The sequence below is a fragment of the Henckelia pumila genome, chromosome 1 (assembly GCF_033568475.1).
Source record: "Henckelia pumila isolate YLH828 chromosome 1, ASM3356847v2, whole genome shotgun sequence".
NCBI lineage: Eukaryota > Viridiplantae > Streptophyta > Magnoliopsida > Lamiales > Gesneriaceae > Henckelia > Henckelia pumila.
In genome coordinates this window covers 91,414,480-91,436,120 of record NC_133120.1, presented here as the reverse complement: position 1 = coordinate 91,436,120, position 21,641 = coordinate 91,414,480, and the positions used below count along the sequence as shown (strand labels likewise).

General features: G+C 36.2%; 3 protein-coding genes across 3 annotated transcripts; 2 read left to right on the top strand and 1 right to left on the bottom strand.

Annotated features, from left to right (window-relative positions):
* The first annotated feature begins 8,589 nt into the window (after nt 1-8,589).
* On the top strand, nt 8,590-9,117 carry LOC140868594 (auxin-responsive protein SAUR40). Its single transcript, XM_073272929.1, has one exon. It carries the CDS (start codon nt 8,590-8,592, stop codon nt 9,115-9,117), a length of 528 nt encoding a protein of 175 aa, XP_073129030.1.
* Nucleotides 9,118-9,601: 484 nt separating this feature from the next.
* Nucleotides 9,602-11,444, bottom strand: LOC140868578 (11-beta-hydroxysteroid dehydrogenase A-like). Its single transcript, XM_073272928.1, has 6 exons — nt 11,262-11,444; nt 10,966-11,158; nt 10,794-10,879; nt 10,266-10,397; nt 10,022-10,186; nt 9,602-9,883 (listed from the first exon to the last, which is right to left on the bottom strand). The coding sequence occupies exons 1-6, from the start codon at nt 11,442-11,444 to the stop codon at nt 9,602-9,604; spliced, it is 1,041 nt and encodes a 346-aa protein (XP_073129029.1).
* A 1,366-nt stretch (nt 11,445-12,810) lies between these two features.
* LOC140868562 (uncharacterized) lies at nt 12,811-16,613 on the top strand. The gene is made up of 10 exons (XM_073272927.1): nt 12,811-12,854; nt 12,924-12,985; nt 13,904-13,955; nt 14,130-14,721; nt 14,827-14,938; nt 15,039-15,141; nt 15,259-15,510; nt 15,673-16,138; nt 16,241-16,417; nt 16,527-16,613. The coding sequence occupies exons 1-10, from the start codon at nt 12,811-12,813 to the stop codon at nt 16,611-16,613; spliced, it is 1,947 nt and encodes a 648-aa protein (XP_073129028.1).
* The last annotated feature ends 5,028 nt before the right edge of the window (nt 16,614-21,641 follow it).

Genomic DNA, 21,641 nt, shown 5'->3' with positions numbered 1-21,641 from the left:
AAAAATCTCCGAAAATATTTTGGGTGAAAACAAACATCTCGTCCGTCCACGGCCCCGCCTACGCGATCATAAAATAAACTTTCTCAAATAAATTCATAAACCACAGAAAACAAATTTAAATGCCGAAAAAATATTTAAAACATGAAAATAAATCACATAATTTAAATAATCACTCATAAAAACAATTTAACACATTTTCACATTATTTTAAACTTATTAAATCTCTTAGTTATGCATGCGGATTTACGTAGCAAATTTCCGGACGTTACAAGAACTTCTTAGACCTCTTCCTATTCCGGAATGGAAATGGGAGAATATTACGATGGACTTTGTAGTTGGCTTACCGAGGAGTGCCAGAGGTTGCACAGCGATTTGGGTGATTGTGGATAGACTCACCAAGTCAGCTCATTTCTTGCCGGTGAGGACTACTTACTCATTGACACAGTATGCAGAGCTTTACATCAAGGAGATTGTTAGGTTGCATGGCATACCAGTGTCGATTGTGTCAGACAGAGATCCGAGATTCACATCCGCGTTTTGGAAGAGTCTGCACACAGCTTTGGGGACTAGACTTTTGTTCAGCACAGCATTCCATCCTCAGACAGATGGTCAGTCTGAGAGAGTGATCCAGGTTCTCGAGGATCTTCTGAGAGCTTGTGTCATCGATTTTCAGGGCTCGTGGGAGACTAGACTGCCATTAATGGAGTTTACCTATAATAACAGTTTTCAGTCATCTATAGGTATGGCTCCTTATGCAGCATTGTATGGGAGGAGATGCAGATCTCCTGTGCATTGGGATGAGGTTGGTGAGAGGATTTTACTTGGTCCTGAGATTGTGCAGCAGACAGCTGACATTGTGACTCAGATTCGGGATCGGATGAGGACTGCTCAGAGTCGTCAGAAGAGTTATGCAGATACTCGACGACGAGATTTAGAGTTCGCTGTAGGTGATCACGTATTCCTGAAGGTGTCACCTATGAAGGGAGTAGTGCGGTTTGGCCGGAGAGGCAAGCTTAATCCGAGATATATAGGGCCGTTCGAGATCTTGGAGAGAGTTGGCACGTTGGCCTACCGTTTAGCTCTACCACCAGGGCTTGCAGCAGTGCACAACGTTTTCCATGTATCCATGCTTCGGAGATATGTATCCAACTCGTCGCATGTGTTGGATTTTGAGCCTCTTCAGTTGACACCGGAGTTAGCATTTGAGGAGAGGCCTATACGGATCTTGGCTAGGGAGGAGCGGAGGCTTAGGACGCGTGTCATAACGATGGTCAGAGTCCAGTGGCTGAATCACTCGGAGGAGGAAGCTACTTGGGAGACCGAGGCAGATATGAGGACTCGCTACCCAGAGTTGTTTGGGTAAGTACTTTAATTTCGAGGACGAAATCCAATTTAAGGGGGGGAGAATTGTAACACCCGGTATTTTAAATACGTGAATTCGCATGCATAATTAGGAAATTTATTTATTTAGAATTTTAGATTATGGGTTAAATAATTATGTGGAATTATTTGTGCATGATTTAATTTATTTTTAAGCATTTAACCCATAGTTGGTGATTTTATGATTTTTAGTATTTAATTGTTTTTGATCGCGTAGACGGGACCGTGGACGGACGAAATGATAGCTTTCAATCCAAATTATTTTATGAGTCTTTTTAGAGCCCAAAAATATTATTTTGAGTTTTATTTCCTCAATATTTTAGTATTTAATTTTGTATAATTTTAGGAGTCCGTTTTTATTCAAAATAAGCCAAAATATTGGCTTTTTAGTATTTTTAAAATTCCCTTAACTTTTAATTTCGGGATTTATGTTTGATAGTAGATTATTTTTTATTTTTAAGAGTTTAAAATTTTACATTTTAAAATTTTTCTTCATCGAGCCATCAGCCAAGGAGGAATTCATAGCCAACTTTTGAAGGTTTTGTCTAGTTTTCTTTCGATCGTCGTCCCAGAGCCCGTAAACGCATCCATCTTCGTCGATTTAATTATCAAGGCATGATTATTTCTTTTTTTTTTTTCGTACATATCAGTGTTTATGTGTGTGTGTGCGTGAGCATCAGATTTCTCCAACAATTTTCAGAAAAACGAGATCAGTGTTGGTTTTATGCGTGTGTTCTTGCGTTTCTTGATCATATTTATGTTTTTCTTAACCATGATTCGTACCACTGCTGGTCAAGGGGATTTAGGATGCGTGAGGGAGGCCTAGACTCGAATGGCTCGAGTGGCTCGAGCCAAACGATCCCAGGAAGCCAGCTGATGCGGATCGGCCCTTTGTGTGCACAGATTAGGGTTACGGAGAAAGGTGTTCGGCTAAGGGGGCTAGGGCTGCATGGGGCTGGGGTTAGGGCCTGGTTAGGACCGCCCAGACGTGGGCTACGTCTGGGCGGCGACGCTCCGGCCAGGGGCGGTCGGAGCAGGCCGGCAGCAGCCATGGAGTGGCTGCTGCTCACGGCCGAGAGCAGCTGGGAAAGGGGGTTACGGGTTGTGGGTTATGGGTGGTTTTCGGGTCGGGTCGTTTGGTCCAGGTCAAATCCGTGGGTCATGGGTTATGTTCGTTGGGTCCGGGTCCGGGTCAAGATAGTCGGGCTCGGGTATTTTTATTTTTTAAGTTTTAAGTTTAATTAAGTGTTTAATGGGCCTAATTAAATCTCAAAATTTATTTGGGCCCATTTAATTTCTTTGGGTTAAATTTAATTATTTTTGGGCTTAATTAAATTAATTTAAGTTAATTCCTTAATTTTTATGGGCCTTGGGGCCCATGAAAGTTATTGGGTCAATTTTTGGGCTTTTGGGCCCATTGAGCCAGAATAGGTTGTTATTGGGCCAGGAGTATTTTAATGAGCTTTAATTAATTAATTGGGCTTAGAAATGTAATGTTGGGCTTAAGTATGTTAATGGGTCAGTCTCAGTGTTAATGGGTCAGATTTAAGTAAATGGGCTTGAGTGTTAGGGCCAGCAGTCAGTACAATCCATGAGAAATTTGCATGTGTCCTGATTATATATTTAATTATTTTTATGCATTGAAGTTATTTTTTTATATTTATATGTTAGTATGAAATTAAATTAAATATATATGAAGGACACACATTTTATTTAAGTGCATGCATTAATGAAATAATTTTATGCATGATTTAATGTATAAGGTTGAGCAAAAGAAAATATTTTATGTTGGAAGTTGAAGTAGTGTGACAATTTGAGGGGGATTCGTCCCCATATGTGAACTATTGAAGGGCAGTTTACTGCCAATTTAAGAGGTGATTCGTCACCGTCACGTAAGTTGGTTTCCACGCTGATCAGTATTTAATGTATGATTTCAGGTTACACTATGGATACAACCATGCGATGTTAGAAAATATTTTGCTCAACAATGTATGTATTATTTATGTTATGCTATTTAAGTTAATTTAAGTTATGTTATGTCATGATATTTTTTTTAGCATGCTCATTCATGTATATGTTATGTATTAGTATTAAAGTGATTTAAATTAATTTAAACCCTTGTTATGTTAGCATGTTGGGCCTCTAGGCTCACTACACTGGTATGGTGCAGGTGAGTACGTAGAGGATGACGTAGTACCCACCGGCGACGAGGACATATGAGCGGACATGCAGTGATCCCCGTGACCGTTGTCTGAGTCTTTATGCATGTCTCAAATTTTTAGCATGTTACATTTTAATTATTTTCAGTGGTTGTGATTCGGGATATTTTATTTAAGTAATTTTCAGTGCATGCAAAACTTTAATTTATTTCACTTTTGGTCAGTATTTTATTTAACGCATGACTCAGATATTTAAATTATGAAATGTTAAGTTTTCGATTTGTTGCATTATTTTTATTCAAGTTATTTATTTTTAAATCTATTTATTCTGTGCATATATGTATGGACATGTATGTACATATTTTTACTTAGAAATTTTTTTTTTCACATATTTATTTATTAATTATAGAGTTAGAATCGTTTCATATAGAGTACAAAATTCATATCAAAATGGTCGGAAGTATTCGCACCAATTAGCCGGGTGCGGTTGATCTAGAGGCACTGGGGCTGCAATTGATAGTTGAATAATAAAATTTTTTTGAATTATCTTCTCGTGTGATATGTCCACATATTGAATTATTGATATATATTTATATCAAACAATAGAATGTGTCATGATTGAACTAATAACTGGCCCAAAAATAAAACTCACGTTGAGTTAAATAATTATAGTTACTTTAAACTCATGAGTCATGGACTAGTTGGAAATGTTAAAAACAAACAAGTCTACTATAAAAAAAATATAATATTATGAGTAATTATATATGAACTTGAGTATATTAAATTATTTGGGCAAAAGTCCGTCGGACAAGAGCCCACTCTTGCCCCATATACTATCTCTGCCTCTGCAAGACACACATATATACATATGCATACCAAAGATAATTATATTGAATAAACATATAACAAATTTTATAAAATGATATTAGTTAAATATATTTGATGTATTTACTTTTTAATTTCAGTCCATTCGAATCAGTGAAAAAAAATTATAAATGTCTATAAAAGTCTTCCAAATTGTACGAGTCGATAAAATCTATAAACTCTTACAAATATCTATTATTAAATAATGAAGTCAATAAATCTCTCAATTCATTGTAAATATCGATTAACAAACAACTTTCTAATTTTTACTCTTATTTACCAAATTAAATAGAGATATATTAGTTATTAAAAAAAATTAGAACGAGGAAATGTAATATGTCTATATATTTGAAATCATAAACAAAAAAGGAAACGTGATAATTTAATTGGGACGAGATTTTTCTTTTCTCCAAACATGTCATGAAATCACATATATGAATAAAAATAGAATATATCTTTATGCGTATATTTTGATCTTTCGATTTCCATAATTATCTGGGAGTGACGTTTATAAACGAATCGAAAATCCGAAGCATTATTATATATATATATATATATATATATATATATATATATATATATATATATATATATATATATCTTATAAAGCGATCTATATACACAATTTTGAAGAGAATCTGAATTTCGAAATCAAGATTTTGTTTGATTGATATATTTATTTACAATTAATTTTACCGTATCGCAGCCATATAACGTAACGCCGATATTCGATTCGTGCAGAAATCATGAGTCTGCCTCGAAGAACTTCGTTCATTGGGGACATGAGATTATTATTTCTAATATTTGGAGTCTGCACAGGTAATTTGTACTACTGTTCTTCAATTGCATGTTTATTTATTTATTCTTTTTGATTGGAATCATATTTAATTATTTCTAATGGTTGAATAAACTAGCATGCATGGGTCTAAGCGATTAATTTCTTCACGTACGTATGCATGCAGCAGCAGCAGCAGCGTTACACAAACAGGAAATCGATGGCGGAGGAAACCGAAACGATTCGACGGCGGCGGAAGCAAAGGGAGTACGGCGGCGCGTACGATGCGTGCATTCCGATATCGTAATAAATCAAGGCCCCAGCGAGCCTCTCCCCAGCGGAATCCCCACGTACAGAGTGGAGATCACCAATCTCTGCTTATCAGGTTGCCATATCTCCGGGATACATCTCAGCTGCCGCTGGTTCAGCTCCGCTGTGATCGTCAACCCTCGAATATTCAAACGTCTCCGATTCAACGACTGTCTCGTCAACGACGGCAAGCCTCTCCTCAACGGCCGGACGCTTTCCTTCCAATACGCCAACACATTCAGTTTCCCACTCGCTGTTTCCAAAATCAATTGCTCAAGAAATTATTGATCAAGAAATATATGTTTTAAGATAGATATATATATATATATCCACCGGGGAAAATAGTTTTTTTGTTAATTGATTTGTTAGTTTTTTTATCGATTCACTTTTTAACGTTTGGTTTTGATGTATTAACTTTTAATATTCGATTATTTTATTTCAACGAATGATGTGACACTTAAAAATATTGATGTGATATCGGAAAATGCTGAAATATCAAGCTGTCACGCAAGTAATTGGATCAAAATAATCGAAAATTAAAAATTAAATCATCAAAACCAAATTTTGAAAGTTAACCAAAACCAAAAAAATCACAAATTAATTAATTGATAAAAAAAAATCATTTTCCCTATTGTTTATAACCAAAAAATTCATGAATCATCAATTACTGTTATTGTTCGACCTTGGGATGTTAAAAATTATTTATTTTTTCAAAAAATATTTGTAATTTAAACAAGTCAAACATGAAATGCGACATTAATTAAGTAATTGGAAGTTTGGAACAGAGACGATACAGATATAATATATATAATACAAATTATAAGCCATCCCGGCCTGTTAGTTGACCAATTTGTTCAACCTGAACTTGATTTCTACGGGGCAATAATGCAATAAATTATGTATGCATTAATTAATTAATTAAAAGTCAAAAAGAAATTGTTATGTATTGAATTTTCTCTTCTGGCTACTAATAATTGGGTGATGATAAAACTAATAATAATCGGAGTTAATTGCTTCACTGTGTACGTCTTATATAGTTGAGCTATAAAATTAATTATTAATTATCACTTGACCATGTTCATTGAATATCTTTTTCTTTACAAGTCATTTGTTTTTTTATTAATGATATTTTAATTTTAAATAAAACATATAGTATTATGTATAGGATCAAGTGCTTCTTATAAACATATATTTCAAAAATAAAAGGTAATATTTAAAAATTGAGGATGTTAATTTGTACATTTTTTTATCTCACACAGATTAAATAATTGAATTTCACCAATTCTTAAAACACATTCAGTTTTTAAAGTATTCGATCATCAATATTTCTTTTTATGCCCCTAATCAGGATTCAGGATAAACATTGGTGGTCAAAATTTTGATCAATTACGTGCTGTTGTTAAATATGTTTTGTATATATATATATATATATAAATTTTCAGATGTCCAACAAAGATGTCCAACTCGTCAACGATCACTAAAATCCGGTATCGTGTTTTAGTTATGCGAAAAATAAAAAAACAACTAAACCCGGATTTTAGTATTCGGAAACGAAGCGGGGAAATATTGTTGGGCAGTCTATATATATAATTACATATATAATATAGGAAAATAATTTTAAAAAGTCAACGAAAAACGTAGGATGGTGTTAGAACTTCGAGTTAATTATGATCATAATCACGTGTCATTGGTCGAATATTAAAATTTTAAAGAAAAATGATGTCTCTAACCACCATTTGGTACATTATCCAAACCTAGGTAGTTCCAAAATATCAAATTTTTAAATGTTGGAAGAAAGACAAAAGTGTGGAACACTCTGGAAATAAAATGATGTTACTGATTTTTTTTAATCGTGATTAATTCAATTAAAACATGATAATTCTAGATTAATTAATCCATCATTTTGCGCTTTTCTATTTTAGTTTTTTTTTTGGGTTATAAGAGTGTTCACGTGGCGACAAACAATATTATTATATTATATTATATTAATGTGTGGGATTTAGTAAAAATATGACTCGAGAAAGAAACAAAAAAAATAAAACGTTCTCGAATTGCGTAACTAAAACTGTAATCTAGCGAGGGAATGCGATCCAAACCTAATACGTTGCACCGTGACAAGCACTTCACCAACTCATTGCCTGATATTTAATGCTCCAACTCAAGTGGGATTTGTATATATAATTTCCATTTAAAGAAAGTTTATGCCGCCATTTGAAATTAATTAAATTGATTCCAAAATAAAATTATTATATATTAATGGCTAGCTCTTTTTTCATCTCACTAGCGTTGAAATTAGGAAAATGCCTACCTCAGTTTGTCCTCATTTTTCACTTAAAGAACAAACCAAATATTTACTCATTCAATTTTGAACAATATAGCTCCCGATGGATCAAATATATATTATTTTGAGATGACAAAATTCATATCTTACTCATTGTTGATCCCCCGATCACTAAATCTCATATTATGAAATGTTGTTATTATAATCCTTTACATTTATACGTATCAACATATATATTTTTCTTTGGATGAATTAATTATAATAACACGTACTATATATATATATGTGCGTGTGTGTGCGTGCGTGTGTACATGAGTTGACTTTTTAGTTGTAATTAATTAATTATGGGGGTGTCTCGTCTCGTCTCGTCGTATATTTGTATACGGGTATGGGACTATATAACATATATATCGCCTGCCTCATTCAGCGATTGCCCATTTCAAGTATAGGTTTCAACTGGCGAGTTTATCTCTTTCTCCGCTACAGACTCTTTATCTCTTGCATATGAAGTTGTGCTGTGGATCTTGATTTATATATATATGTGTGGCCACACGAGGCGGCTAATATATACCAACTTAATTACCCAAAAAAAACCCTTTTCCATTCCCACCTTCTCGATACATTTTCTCAAGCAAGCTTCTTGTTTGATTTGCATAATTCTATATATATATACTTTATTCAAAACATGACCAATTCAAGAACGCCAAGGTTGAGGTACATGTTGATCAATTTAGCTTATGACAGAGGCTAATTGAAACAAGCTAGCTGCATCCGAAATTTCATCTTTTAATTTCCCAGTTTTTATTAATATATATACATACATGGAATTTGAGGCGGAGACGAAGAAGAAAAGTAATTCCCTGTTCAAGAAACTCGAGAGTTACATGTCGATGAACCGACGATCAAAATCATCGTCTTCTTCTTCTTCTTCTTCTTCCGCGGCGACGAGTATGTTTTCCAAGAGCAGGTCCTGGCACGGTAGTAAAACAGGCCGTGTAAGCATTCCCAACGGGTGTTTCTCGGTGTACGTCGGGCCGGAAAAGCAAAGGTTCGTGATCGAGACCAAGTGTTTGAACCACTCTCTGTTCAGGATGCTGCTGGAGGATGCCGAAACGGAATACGGGTTCAACTGTGATGGCCCTTTGCTGTTGCCATGTGAAGTCGATCTCTTTTGCAAAGTGTTGGCTGAAATGAAATGCACCACAAGTACCGATCATGATTATACCTACGCCTCTTGCAGTCCCTTCGTCAATCCTGCGCGACGGTTAGGCAAAAGCGACATGGCCAAAGGTTATAGCTCTTATGGCCTCCTAACCCCGCCGCGATGGCTCAAAATAAATCACTTTTGATCAAGGCCGAACCGAACCGTAAACTGGGGAACTTTTGAGCAATTGGGAATGCATGTAATATTGTACAGAATCCCTTTTAGTATGAATGTCACATGCACTTGATTTTTAAGTGTTGAAGCATGATTCATCATGAACATCAGGTTTGAAATATCTATCTTATATAACAAAACCTAAGTGTTTATATTATCATCAATATATATATGTAACTGCATATAAATCAGCATATTGCAGCGCTACTCGATATTAACCTAATACAAGCAACATGATAGGCATAAATGGAAGACAAACTAATTAAATAAAAGGGGATCCCCGAGTACCCTCCCCCTCTTCATGATAACTTCAACATTCCCGGACAAAAAGTGCCATTTAAGCTAATATATATTCGTCCGGCACCTTCACCTTCTTATTACATTAATCGATGATCACAACATATTAAACCCGGAATGGCATGGATATATAAACCAAATCATGTTCCTATTCTTGGTCAGGTTTTGATCTTGGGAGATCGGACAGAATCTGGATGCACGAAATCTTTCAAACCTGGCAATTTCGTGATTTTTTGGCTTATGGTGGGCATGTTTTCTGGTTCGGTGATGCAAAACCAGCGGTTGAACCAATCTACCGCTTCCGGGCACATCATCTTGAAGAAGAACAATGCTCTGAACCAAGATGGCACCGTCAAGTATTTGTCCCCTCGGCACACACTCTTCACAATCTCCTTCGCGCATCGGTCCACGGCCTTTATCGGAACAGCGCTCATCACAACCTACGAGTACTTCAAGGTTAGCCACCTTTTCCAAACTGATCAATAACAAAATTTCATATATATATACAGTACACATATGTAAACACTAATTAATTAGGCCATCAATGTGTAGTACTAGTGCTAGAGGCCTTAGCTTACATCTCGCATTTCTTGGTCCACTACCATTTTCCCATCTTTTGAAAGGATTTTTCCCTTGGTCATCTCCGACTCAACTAATCCAGGCAGTACAATCGTAATTCCTATATCGGATCCGAACTCGACTCGCATGGTTTCAAAGAAACTCACAACCGCAGCCTTACTTGCCTGCACGTAACCAACCAAAGCAATTAAGATGGTGTTATCATCATGACACATACTACTCAATTAAATGTCCCAAACTCACACTGTAATAGCTTAGCCTTGGTGCATTCAACCAGCTATTCGAAGATGCAATCGCTACAATCTTGCCCCTTGTCATCCTCAGGTATGGCGCAGCAAAATAAGTCGTATAAACTGGACCCCAGAAATTTATGTCCTAATTCCAAAGGAAATCAAACAGATATTATCAATGAAATAAGAAGATGCTAGCTATATATATTTATTACCATGAATACATGGTAGGAAAAAACTGCAAATTTGGTCATGTATGTTTTTTTTGTCTTCTATGTTTTTATATTTCAGTTTTAGTCCTGCATGTTTTGATTTTTGACAATTTCGATCATTTTCATTCGAAAATGCACGTACACGTCACATCCACATCAGCACCGAATTGGTGCCACGTCAGCGCCACGTAAAAAAAGGACTAAAATTGCAAAAAAAATAAAGATAACGAATTAAAACTGAAATCTGAAAATATAAAGGATTGAAATCGCAAAGTGACAAACACACGTGACGGAAAAAGCAATTTTCCTAATAGTGAGCTGATCATTACCATAGCAGGTTTGAAGTTTGTAACATCGAAGGTATCTTCAAACATGCACGCAGGAGTGATCCCAGCTGGTATCACCAAATGATCCACTGAATCCACAAATCGTAAATTAATTCATTAATCGATACGAAACAATAAAGATTAATACATATGATATGCAATTAATATTGCTTACATCGGCCGAAACTCTCGATGGCTTGTTCGATCAAACGCTTGCAATCTTCGGGTTTCGAGACATCGGTGCGTATAGGAACAACCAGTGGAGAGCCGAGCCAACGGGCAGTCTCCGCCACATCTCGCAAAGCCTTGTTTCTTCTAGCCCCGATAACCAAGTACGCACCTCTACTACCATACTCATAAGCTAGGTGCTTCAAAGTTCAAACACATGATATGAATTCCAAATTAAACAAATTAATCAGTTAATTATGCATGGACATTATAATTATATGTTTCATTAATTTACATTATTACCTCACCGATCCCAGAAGAAGCTCCGGCGATTACCACAACTTTTCCAGCGACATTTTCCCGGAAAATCGAACGGAAGACATATCGGAGCGACCTGAAACAAAGATACACTGGAAACAAGAACAAGAACGCATTGAAGGTGAAAATGGGTGCGAAAATGTTCAAGAATAGGTTCACAAAATCCATGGCTAGCTTCAGTGCTAAATGCGAGTGAGGCGATTGAGGGAGTATAAAAATGCACGAGAATAAATGTTGCATGAGAGAATATCGACACGTTCGTTGTTGGATGGACAGGTGCATATCTTCGTGGTGATTTTTCTATCAACTTCTTCTCTCCTTCACTGACATGCACGTACGCGTGATCAAAATCATCCATCCATTCAAAGCTAATAGAGTGGGAGATTCTAAGAATGAAAACGTATTGATTTGCTTCCATCACGTCAAACATGCGCAATTTCCTAATATTATATTGGAAAAATTGCGTTTTTTGTTCTATATATTTGTCGTTTTGCGATTTCAATCCTTTATATTTTTAAATTTTAGTTTTATTTCGATATCTTTATTTTTTTGGCAATTTTATTCTTTTTTCCAATGTGACGCTAACGTGGCACCAATCTAATGCTGATGTGGAGCTGACGTGTACAGTGCTACGTAAGCATTTTCGAATAAAAAGGACCAAAATTACCAAAAATCGGAACATGCAGGACTAAAACTGAAATATGAAAATATAAAGGACCAAAATCGCAAAGTGACAAACATACATGACCAAATTTGCAGTTTTCCGTACTAATTATTGAATTTCTTACATATTTAAAATTAAATCTGATATATTTTTTGATAAAAATGTAATAATTAATATATATAACCAATAACGGAATCAGGATTAAAAAACTATCATGACTAAAATTTTAAATGTTAGAATCTTTTATTTTTTTTGAATCGAGTCTCTTGAGCTAATATCAAATTAATCCAAAATTTAATTATCTATCTTATATATAAATATGTAGTTTTGATTTGTGAAAAAACTCATTTGTCCCTGTTGACCATATTGAATTTATTACTAATGTTTCTCCTAATCACCTCTCCCTATTGAATTCACTTCACTGATGTTTCTCCTTTTGCTTTCCAGCCGAAACATACATATTCTTTGCTTAAACCGTTCTTCATTCATCTTTAATAGGAGAGAATTAATATATAGTCCTTACGTCTACCTTAATGAAGGATTTGAAAACGTTGCAAATTTTTATGTCTTCTTTTACGGTCCTTTATGTCTTCTTTTACGGTCCTATTCATCAGCTTTGATTTTGAGTAATAATGTTGATATATTAATTATTGCTCATTGGTCAGTCGTCACTTTTTTTTATAACAATTAGGCTTTGTTTCTTGCATGCACACTTTTTTTGTTTCGTGTATAATGAATGCCTTACGATTGATGCACCTGTAATATCCATTGAGAAAGGAAATCAAATTCAAACCACTTGTCGGAAGAGGGTATTAACTTCTGGATTGCTGATAACTTTTCCTACCATATAACTTCCCGACGACATTTGTGATGCGTGGTCGGCGTCCCTCCGCAATGTCCGCATATGCTGCAAGGTATTCGTTGTCGTCTGTTGTATGCTTTATTCGATTTGTTTATCTCAATGTCGTCTTCATTGCCTGCAGTAGTTGTGCTCTTTTTGAATCTGGAATTGCGCGTGATGATCGGGCGATGCCTATCACTGTTGGTTAGATATATACCTTTCTTCCCCTTATCATCCTCATGTTCACATTTTCAATTTTAGGTGATCAACTTTCTCCCCAAAACACCATGTTAGTTAATTATACAAAATAAAATCTCAAATCTCCATTTGTAGGATCGTCTATTATTATTTATATATATATATATATAGATAAAATGTTGTAATATTTATGTCATAAAATAATATAATATAAATATATAAAGAGTTGGTTAATTGAAATAAATATTTGTAATTTATAAAATAACAAGTGCAACATCTATAAACCTTGAGGGAAAAATTCCACGTGATTTTTAAGTTAATCTAAAAAAAATGCCGAGTCATAACTATTTTTAGCCCTTGGTTCAATGTATTTCGATTCTGATTAGAGAATCACATTTAATAGGTTGCCTCTAGCTTTCAAAATGGTAATATTATTTAAAGTTTTGTTCTTCAGGCGCTTCATTGTTATACTCTTTTCATAAAAATTAATTTCCAAAAGTCCATATTATTCATTATTATCAAGAAAACGTGATAACTGCAGTATATATAAATTTTTTTAGGGAGGTGCACATACTTTTAGAATTAATACGTGTTGACGTATAAATCATTTTAACATTGTAATAATAGTATTCATTTTAAAATTTGATATACTCGATTAAAGAATAATGCTGTCATTTTTTAACTGTGTAGCAACAATATGGCCAAAATCACATATTACTTTTGACAGTAATCTCAATATTACTTCTTATTGTGTTGTATATCCAACAATGCTAGGAGTGAAAAGAGTTGGACATAAATATTTAGAACATTTGAAAATAACCATCGAAACTAACAGGGACCAAACACATTATTATTGCCTTTGTTTTCTAATAGAAAAAAAAATGCTCCAACTAGCTTATAATTTGTTTTTTTATGTTATGACAGGTTTTAGTTCGGATGCAATGTTGCAATCAGCTTGCTTGCCTATTTGTGAGTGGTTTGTGTCATGTTTACTTTGAAAAAAAACTTATCTTTTTTTCCCCTTTCGTTGTTTGCGTCGATTTATTCATTATATTTTTCTTTTACTATATATTTCAGTCACGGAGGTGCAATTAAATAATGTTATTACACTCTCTACAATTCCGACGTGTGGAATTTGTGGGGCGTTCAGGTTTCCATATGAACCCCCAACGTTTTGTTGCGACCGTGGCAAAATTCGACTTGTATCACCAAATGCACCAGTAGATTTGATAAATCTTTTCGTCGACACTTCTTCTCCGATGGCTACTACATTCCGTCGCAAGATACGTTTGTATAATAGTATTTTTTTGTTCACATCTTTTGGCGTACGGACAGACAAGAGTCTGGCTTATCTTAATCGTAGAGTGTACACTTTCCGCGCTGCTGGGCAGGTGTTTCATACATTACCTCCACTTGTGCCTGAACAAGGAAGACCTAAGTATTTCCAGCTCTATTTCTGGGATAATGATAATGAGTTACATAATAGAATATCTGCATTAAATGATGAGGCTGTTGATGAGGCCACTATGATATTATTGATGAATATTATGCAGTATAATCCTTATGCAGAGATCCTTCGGAGAATAAATGAATACTCATCTATCCAAGATGTTCGATTTCATATAAGCAAGAACAGTTTAATCGATCAGAGGTGTTACAATTGTCCGTCAGCTGATCAGGTGGCAGCAATTTGGGTCAAGGGAAATGATCATACCAATATCCCTTACGATAGAGATATAGTTGTCTGAGGAAACGATGACGAGACCCATCAGATCAAACACTATTTTGGTTGTTACGATCCATTACAGTATCCTCTTTTTTTCCCATATGGTGACTGTGGTTGGCAGCAACATATTCTTAAATGTTTAAACGACCAACGCAGTGCGCCTCCTGCCCAAGTTGTGTTGCCGTCCAAAGGTTTGACTTCATTTGATCAGATTGTTTCAAAAGAAAGTCACGGTAAGATTAATCATACGCGCGTTGTTCAGTTTCTAAATTATTGTGCCCTGCATTAAAATTGTGTTCACATATGTTTCGAATTCTTATGCGTTGGTTGCAGCTGTTCGTGGGAAAAATAATAGAATGGTGTCGTGCCGAGAATACTATTGTTATCGACTACAGATACGAGAAAATGACTCTTCACTATTGTTGTATGGTGGACGGTTATTACAACAGTTTGTTGTCGATATGTATATTAAGTTGGAAATAACTAGACTCGATTACTACAGGAGAAATCAAGCAGAAATCAGATCATAATTATATCAAGGCATAGTTGACAGTGTGGCCAGTGGAGAAACACGTGGTACAGAGGTTGGGCGTCGTGTGGTTCTCCCTTTATCTTTTATTGGGGGACCAAGGGATATGCGTAAGCGGTATCTTGATGCGATGGCGTTGGTCAGATCTCTAGGAAAATCAGATTTATTCATTACCATGACTTGTAACCCTGAATGGCCCGAGATTAAGAATAATTTGTTTGATGGTCAAACGCCCCATGACCGGCCTGATTTAGTGTCACGCGTTTTTCGTGCAAGGTTGGTTGATTTGAAAGATTAGATAATTAAGAAAAAGATATTTGGTTCTGTTGCAGCATATGTTTATGTAATCGAGTTCCAAAAGAGAGGTCTACCGCACTGTCATTTTCTTGTTATACTCAAGCCCAAGTTCAAAATTTCTTCGCCTGATTTATTTGACAGATATGTTTCTGCTGAAATTCCCAACATGAATTTATTCCCACGATTATTTGAGCTGGGTTCGCATCATATGATGCACGGTCCGTGTGGAAATTTGAATAAAAAGTGCCCTTGCATGGTTAATGGACAATGCAAACATCACTACCCTCGATCACACTCGGATCAAACAAGACAGGGTCGTGATGGTTACCCAATGTATCAAAGAAGGGACAATGGGATTATCGTTGAGGCGCGAGGTTGTCAACTGAATTCTCAATGGGTTGTCCCTTACAATCCCTACTTATTATATCGTTATGATTGCCATATCAATGTTGAGATTTGCTCGGGCCTGACAGCAGTTAAATATCTCTACAAATACATCTATAAAGGGCATGATAAGATATCCGTCCATGTATCTCCATCTAGCATGGAGCCGTATGTTGATGAAATAAAGACCTTTCAGGATGCTCGATGGGTTTCTGCTCCCGAGGCAATGAGGAGAATCTTTGAATTCGATTTGAATGAAATTTTTCCCGCGGTTATTAATTTACCTTTGCATTTACCGAATCAATAATGTGTTACTTTTTGGAAGAATCAAAATTTGCAAAATGTGTTGAATTTTGGATATGTGGGGAAAACTATGTTAACTGAATATTTCTCGACTTGCTGTGCAAATATTGAGGCAAGGCAGTACTTATATTCAGAGTTTCCTTGTCATTTTGTTTGGGATAGTAGAGAGAAATCATGGAATAGAAGGAAGCAAGGGAAGGTGATTGGCCGGGTTAATGTCTCTAATCCAATAGAGGGTGAGAGGTATTATTTGCGTCTATTGTTGCTTCACGTTCGAGGACCTACGTCTTATGATGATTTATTGACAGTTGGCACAACACTTTGTTCTACATTCAAAGAATCATCCCAAGTTAGAGGTTTACTGGAGTGCGATGAGAGTAATTTTCAGTGTCTAATGAAAGAGTGGGTGCCCAGTGAGCCAACTTGTGGCTAAGGGCTTTGATGACTCTTTGTATAAACAATATTTTGTTTAATATAATTTACACTTTTATTAATGGCAATGACTTTATCTTTCTTCATATTGTTATATTGTGATATACTATTGTTGTTTTGATAAAGACCTTGAATATACTATAGTGTATGTAAGATGTGGTAGAACATGGGGATGTCTATCATGAAACACATCTTATAGTCACTGTATATTCTAAACTGTTCCTAGTCGATTGAGCCGTCCGATAATAAGGATAAGGATCGCTCGAGTGTGAGACTAGCATTTGCGATGCAGAGTACCACGTTTCATTGGTAGGGAACATAGAGATGTTCGAAGCATGCAAATGGATATTCATATGATGAATGATCGAACTACCCTATCCGGACTTTCCAAGTGGTTATCACTTATCGAGTGGATAAAGTCCGCGGTTTTGGTTGTACACCATTAGTCCTTACTACTTGAAACATCATGGAGACTCTATATGCTAGTACTGTGCCTTGACTCGTTTACCGACTCTATGGGGGTCATCAGGTGTCGGGATTGGGTACAGTTACAACACATATAGGAGTCGATGCATTGTTGTCAAGGATTCACCACATACTTGCGAGTGTGGATATCCTATGCGATCTGAGGAGATATTAGTGTGACGAATCTCTGGCCAGAGTACTTGATGTGATTTAAGAAATGGTTTCTTAGTAGCACATGCGATGTCACTAATTTGATCTTCAAGATGTATTGCATAGTTATCGAATCTTGAGCGACTCTCGATATACCAATGGTTGTTGATTCGATCGGGATATATGGATGAAGGGACCGTACTGTACGCTAACCAAAATCTACTGGTTCTTGTAGGCACTATCAGTGATACCTAGGGAATCATGGGGCGATGTTGCTAGGCGCTTTACCATGATTCGTTGGGCAAGTCGGAAATCGTTGTTCCGAGTCACAAGGAGTTGTGAGCCCACGGCTAGCTGTATCCCTGAACCATTGAGGATCACACAGTGTAATGGAGTTTTAATCCCCGTTGAGATAGTTAAATTTAAAGAGTTAAATTTAATGAATAAAGAAGTTGGACTTCTTAAATAAGAGTAAGGGAGTAGGATTTCCTAAAATGACATAGGGATGTACATTTTTGGAAACCACTGAATTCGAATTCAGGAAAATTTATCTTGACTTTAAAATGTGCAGAAATGGTTTCTGTGCACATTGGTAAAATCGGTTTATCAATCGGAGTCACGATGAATTTTATATTAATTTTTGAACATGCGGGCTTTGCTTGTCGGGCCTCAACTTATGACTAATGGGCCCTAAGGTGTTAGTGGCCTGCATTATAAATAAGTTATTGCAGTACAGAAATTACACACAGTTGGTCATAATTTTGAGAGACAGTTTTCGAAAAAAAACCCTAGCTCTCTCTAGAAATTCGGCCGCCCCTCCCTCTCTCTGTCAGAGATTTTCCGGTCTGTGATTTTGAATTGCAGACAGGATTAGCGAATCAAATTCGTTATTCTCTTCGCAGAAAACTTCTGATAGATTTTTCTAGTGCAATCTATCAGAGGGATTAAACCTCCATTCGTGGACCTGATTGAAGGAAAGCTTGTTCATCAGTTCCAGGGAGATACAAGAAGCGCAGAGAAATCTGTGTGGTGTCCAATAATCTCGCTTCGAGATTGAAGGTAAAATTTAATAATAGTTATTTAATTTTACACACACAAATAATTTAATCGTATGGTTGATACCCACACTATGGAATTGTTCCATACTAAAAATTTTAAACTTCCGCTGCACCGGGTATCAATCGTGATTGATCTGAACGCCGCGCACTCCAACAGTGGTATCAGAGCCAGGTTGCTCAGATCAAATGATTAAATTAATCGATTGTACAAAAATTTTTGAGTCTTGGTTTTTTTAAAACAAAATAAATATTTTAAATAAAAAATTTTTTTTTTTCGGGCAAAACCCGGGCAGCGACGGTCGCTGCCCCGGGCGGCGCACGGCGCCGCCCAAAGGGGGTGCACAGCGCCGCCCACGGCGGCGCACGTCGCGCGCCCAGGGGCGGCGCTTAGCGCCGCCAGGGCAGCGCTCGGCGCTGCCCAGCGCTGCGCAGGGCAGCGCACGGCGCCGCCCAGGGGCGGCGCCAGGCTCCGCCAGGGCAGCGATTGTCGCTGCCCTAAAGGGGCAGCCGGGCTGCCCCGGCCCGCGCCCACGAGTGCGGGCCGGCCCGGGAGTGTCCCGGGCGGCCCGCGGGAAAAATTATTTTTTTATTTAAATTAATTTTAATGTGTTAAAATTTTATTTTTGTCCGGTCAAAAATTGTTTTTGATTGGTTCACGAGGCGTCGGATCGAATTGTTCGAGTCCGAAAATTTTAAAATTGATTTTTGGATAAATTTGAATTTTTGGAAAATTTTAATATTTTATCCTTTAATTGAATTTTGAAATTAATTACTTTTTGGTACAATTGATGATAAGATATGATCTTATGGATATATTGAGTAAAATATGATTTTATGTATAAAATTGGATTTTATAGATAAAATATGATTTTATTTGATAAAAAGATAAAATATGATTTTATATGTAAAATAAGATTTTATGTATGAGATATGATTTTATCTTTTTAAATTTAAATTGCCATTGCATGTTATCCAATAAATTAATTTTGAATTAAATGTTATTGGATAAGGATGATCGATTGCCATGACCAATTTTATAGGTGTATGTTAGGAATTTACATTTGTTTTATTGTTGTTGGTTTTATTAATGGGCCTGGTTTATGGCCCAATATGAATGTCATATGTAATAAAAGCGGGCTTGGTTTATGGCCCGTTCCCACCCTTAAAAATGTATCCCTACTTGTCATTGTTATTTATTGTAAATACATTAGATTTAGTGGGAGATCAAGATTTGAAGATGGAGGTGGGCCCAGCAGACAATAAAGACAGAAGAAATGTAAATTGGAAACAAATGTAATAGGATTGCATTGCATACTGCATATTACCTAGGATTGGACTAAGACTCGTGATTGGCAACCACGGGTCGATTAGAAATGGAATCGATCATCCTATATAATATGTGATATTTTAGTTGTATGCATGTTTTAGACATAATTGTGTGAATCCGACAAGCATACAAAATTTTAAAAATGATGAGACAAATTTTTATAATTAAAAATCCCTCATTTTAAATATGATTTAAAATTGATATCAAGATAAATAAAGGAAATTTAAATTTGTTTAAATGTTCCTACCTTCCATCAACGATCAATGTATGAGATGCTACCCGCGGATACGGTCCGGCTCATATTATTGGGGGGGGCCCGTTCGTCGGAAAGCTGTACATTGGATCGACACATGTTGTAAGTTGGGTGGAACTCCCATGGGATCGGCTCATATTATTGGGGGATCCACATGGCGACCGTCCATCACAACTTAATATTGATGGGTCATCTTGACATGTCACAATAAATGGCGTCATATTATTGGGCCCTTATTGGACATGAGGTAAAAACATGGAGGTTGCTTTGGAAGCAATTGGGCTCTACCATTTGAAAATTATGGTTGGCTGATATTATTCGGGACCATAAGTTTGTCAATTGGACTCCATGTTCTCACTAAGGAAAACAGTTTCCCGTTTTCACTAGAGGGTAGTGAAATCGTTAAAATAGTGGGAGTGAGATTCATAGAATAAATTTCGCCTATTTTATGTCTTAGTAAATTGCTTAAACAATCATCGATAATTGTCTGTTTCATCTCAGTAATCCACATGTTTCTATTCTCCAACAAAACAAACTTACTGGCGCAAACAATACAGAATGATTCCATAAGTTAAGATTGTCCTAAGTTCGGAAAAGATTTTCTAAAGTGTTAGAAAAGGCTTCTCCGAAAACAGCCCCGGCTGATGTAACTGCCGAAAGGTTGGCCGAACTAGAGAAATGGTTGGACCATGATCTCAAGGCCAAATGTTACATGCAAAATTGGACAAGTCTAAACAAGTTTGCCATCACTGCAAGAAACCCGGTCATTGGAAACGTAACTGCAAGTAATACCTCAAGCAGTTGCGAACTGCAAAGGGTATGTTTTACATTAAAATGTTTTTCTTAATACTACTTCTTGGGTATTGGATACCAGATGTAGATCTCATATTTGCAATGAGTTGCAAATGATGACAAGAAGTAATAGGCTAAGGATGGGTGAGACCCAGTCAAGGCTCGGGAATGGTTCCAGAGATAAATCCAAAGCTATAGGAGACATTTTTGCAGAACAATTTTAAGTTTTTTGAGAGATGTTTTATTTGTTCCAGATTTGATTAAAAACATTATTTCTGTTTCTATGCTTGATAGAGATAGTTATTCTTGCAATTTTGTGAATGAGATTTGCAATATTTACAAGAATGAATGTTTGATTGGAAATGGACAACTTGAAAACGATCTATACAACTTAAAACTAAAAGACGTTCCAATAAATTATGCTGATAAACCGGCAACAACAAACAAAAGGAAAATCGATAGCAAAAACCCGGCAAACCTTTGGCACGCTAGGCTAGGTCATATTTCCTCAAGGAGGATGAACAAGCTAGTGGGAGAGGGCATGTTTGATATGTCTGATATTAACTCTCTACCTACTTGTGAATCCTGCCTAAAAGGAAAAATGACTAAATCTCCTTTTAAGGGGAAACCTGAGCGTAGTCAAAATCTGTTGGATTTGATCCATACAGATGTTTGTGGTCCATTTAGAGTTGGGACTCAATATGGCCACACCTACTTCATTACCTTTACTGATGATTATTCAAGGTATGGGTATTTATATTTAATGAAATATAAGTCTGAAGCATTTGAAAAGTTCAAAGAATTCAAGGCTGAAGTAGAAAACAAGCTAGGTAAAAGTATTAAAGCACTTCGATCGGATCGAGGTGGAGAATACTTGAGTACCGAGTTTTTGGACTATCTGAAAGAGAATGGGATTCTCTCTCAGTGGACTCCTCCTATGACACCA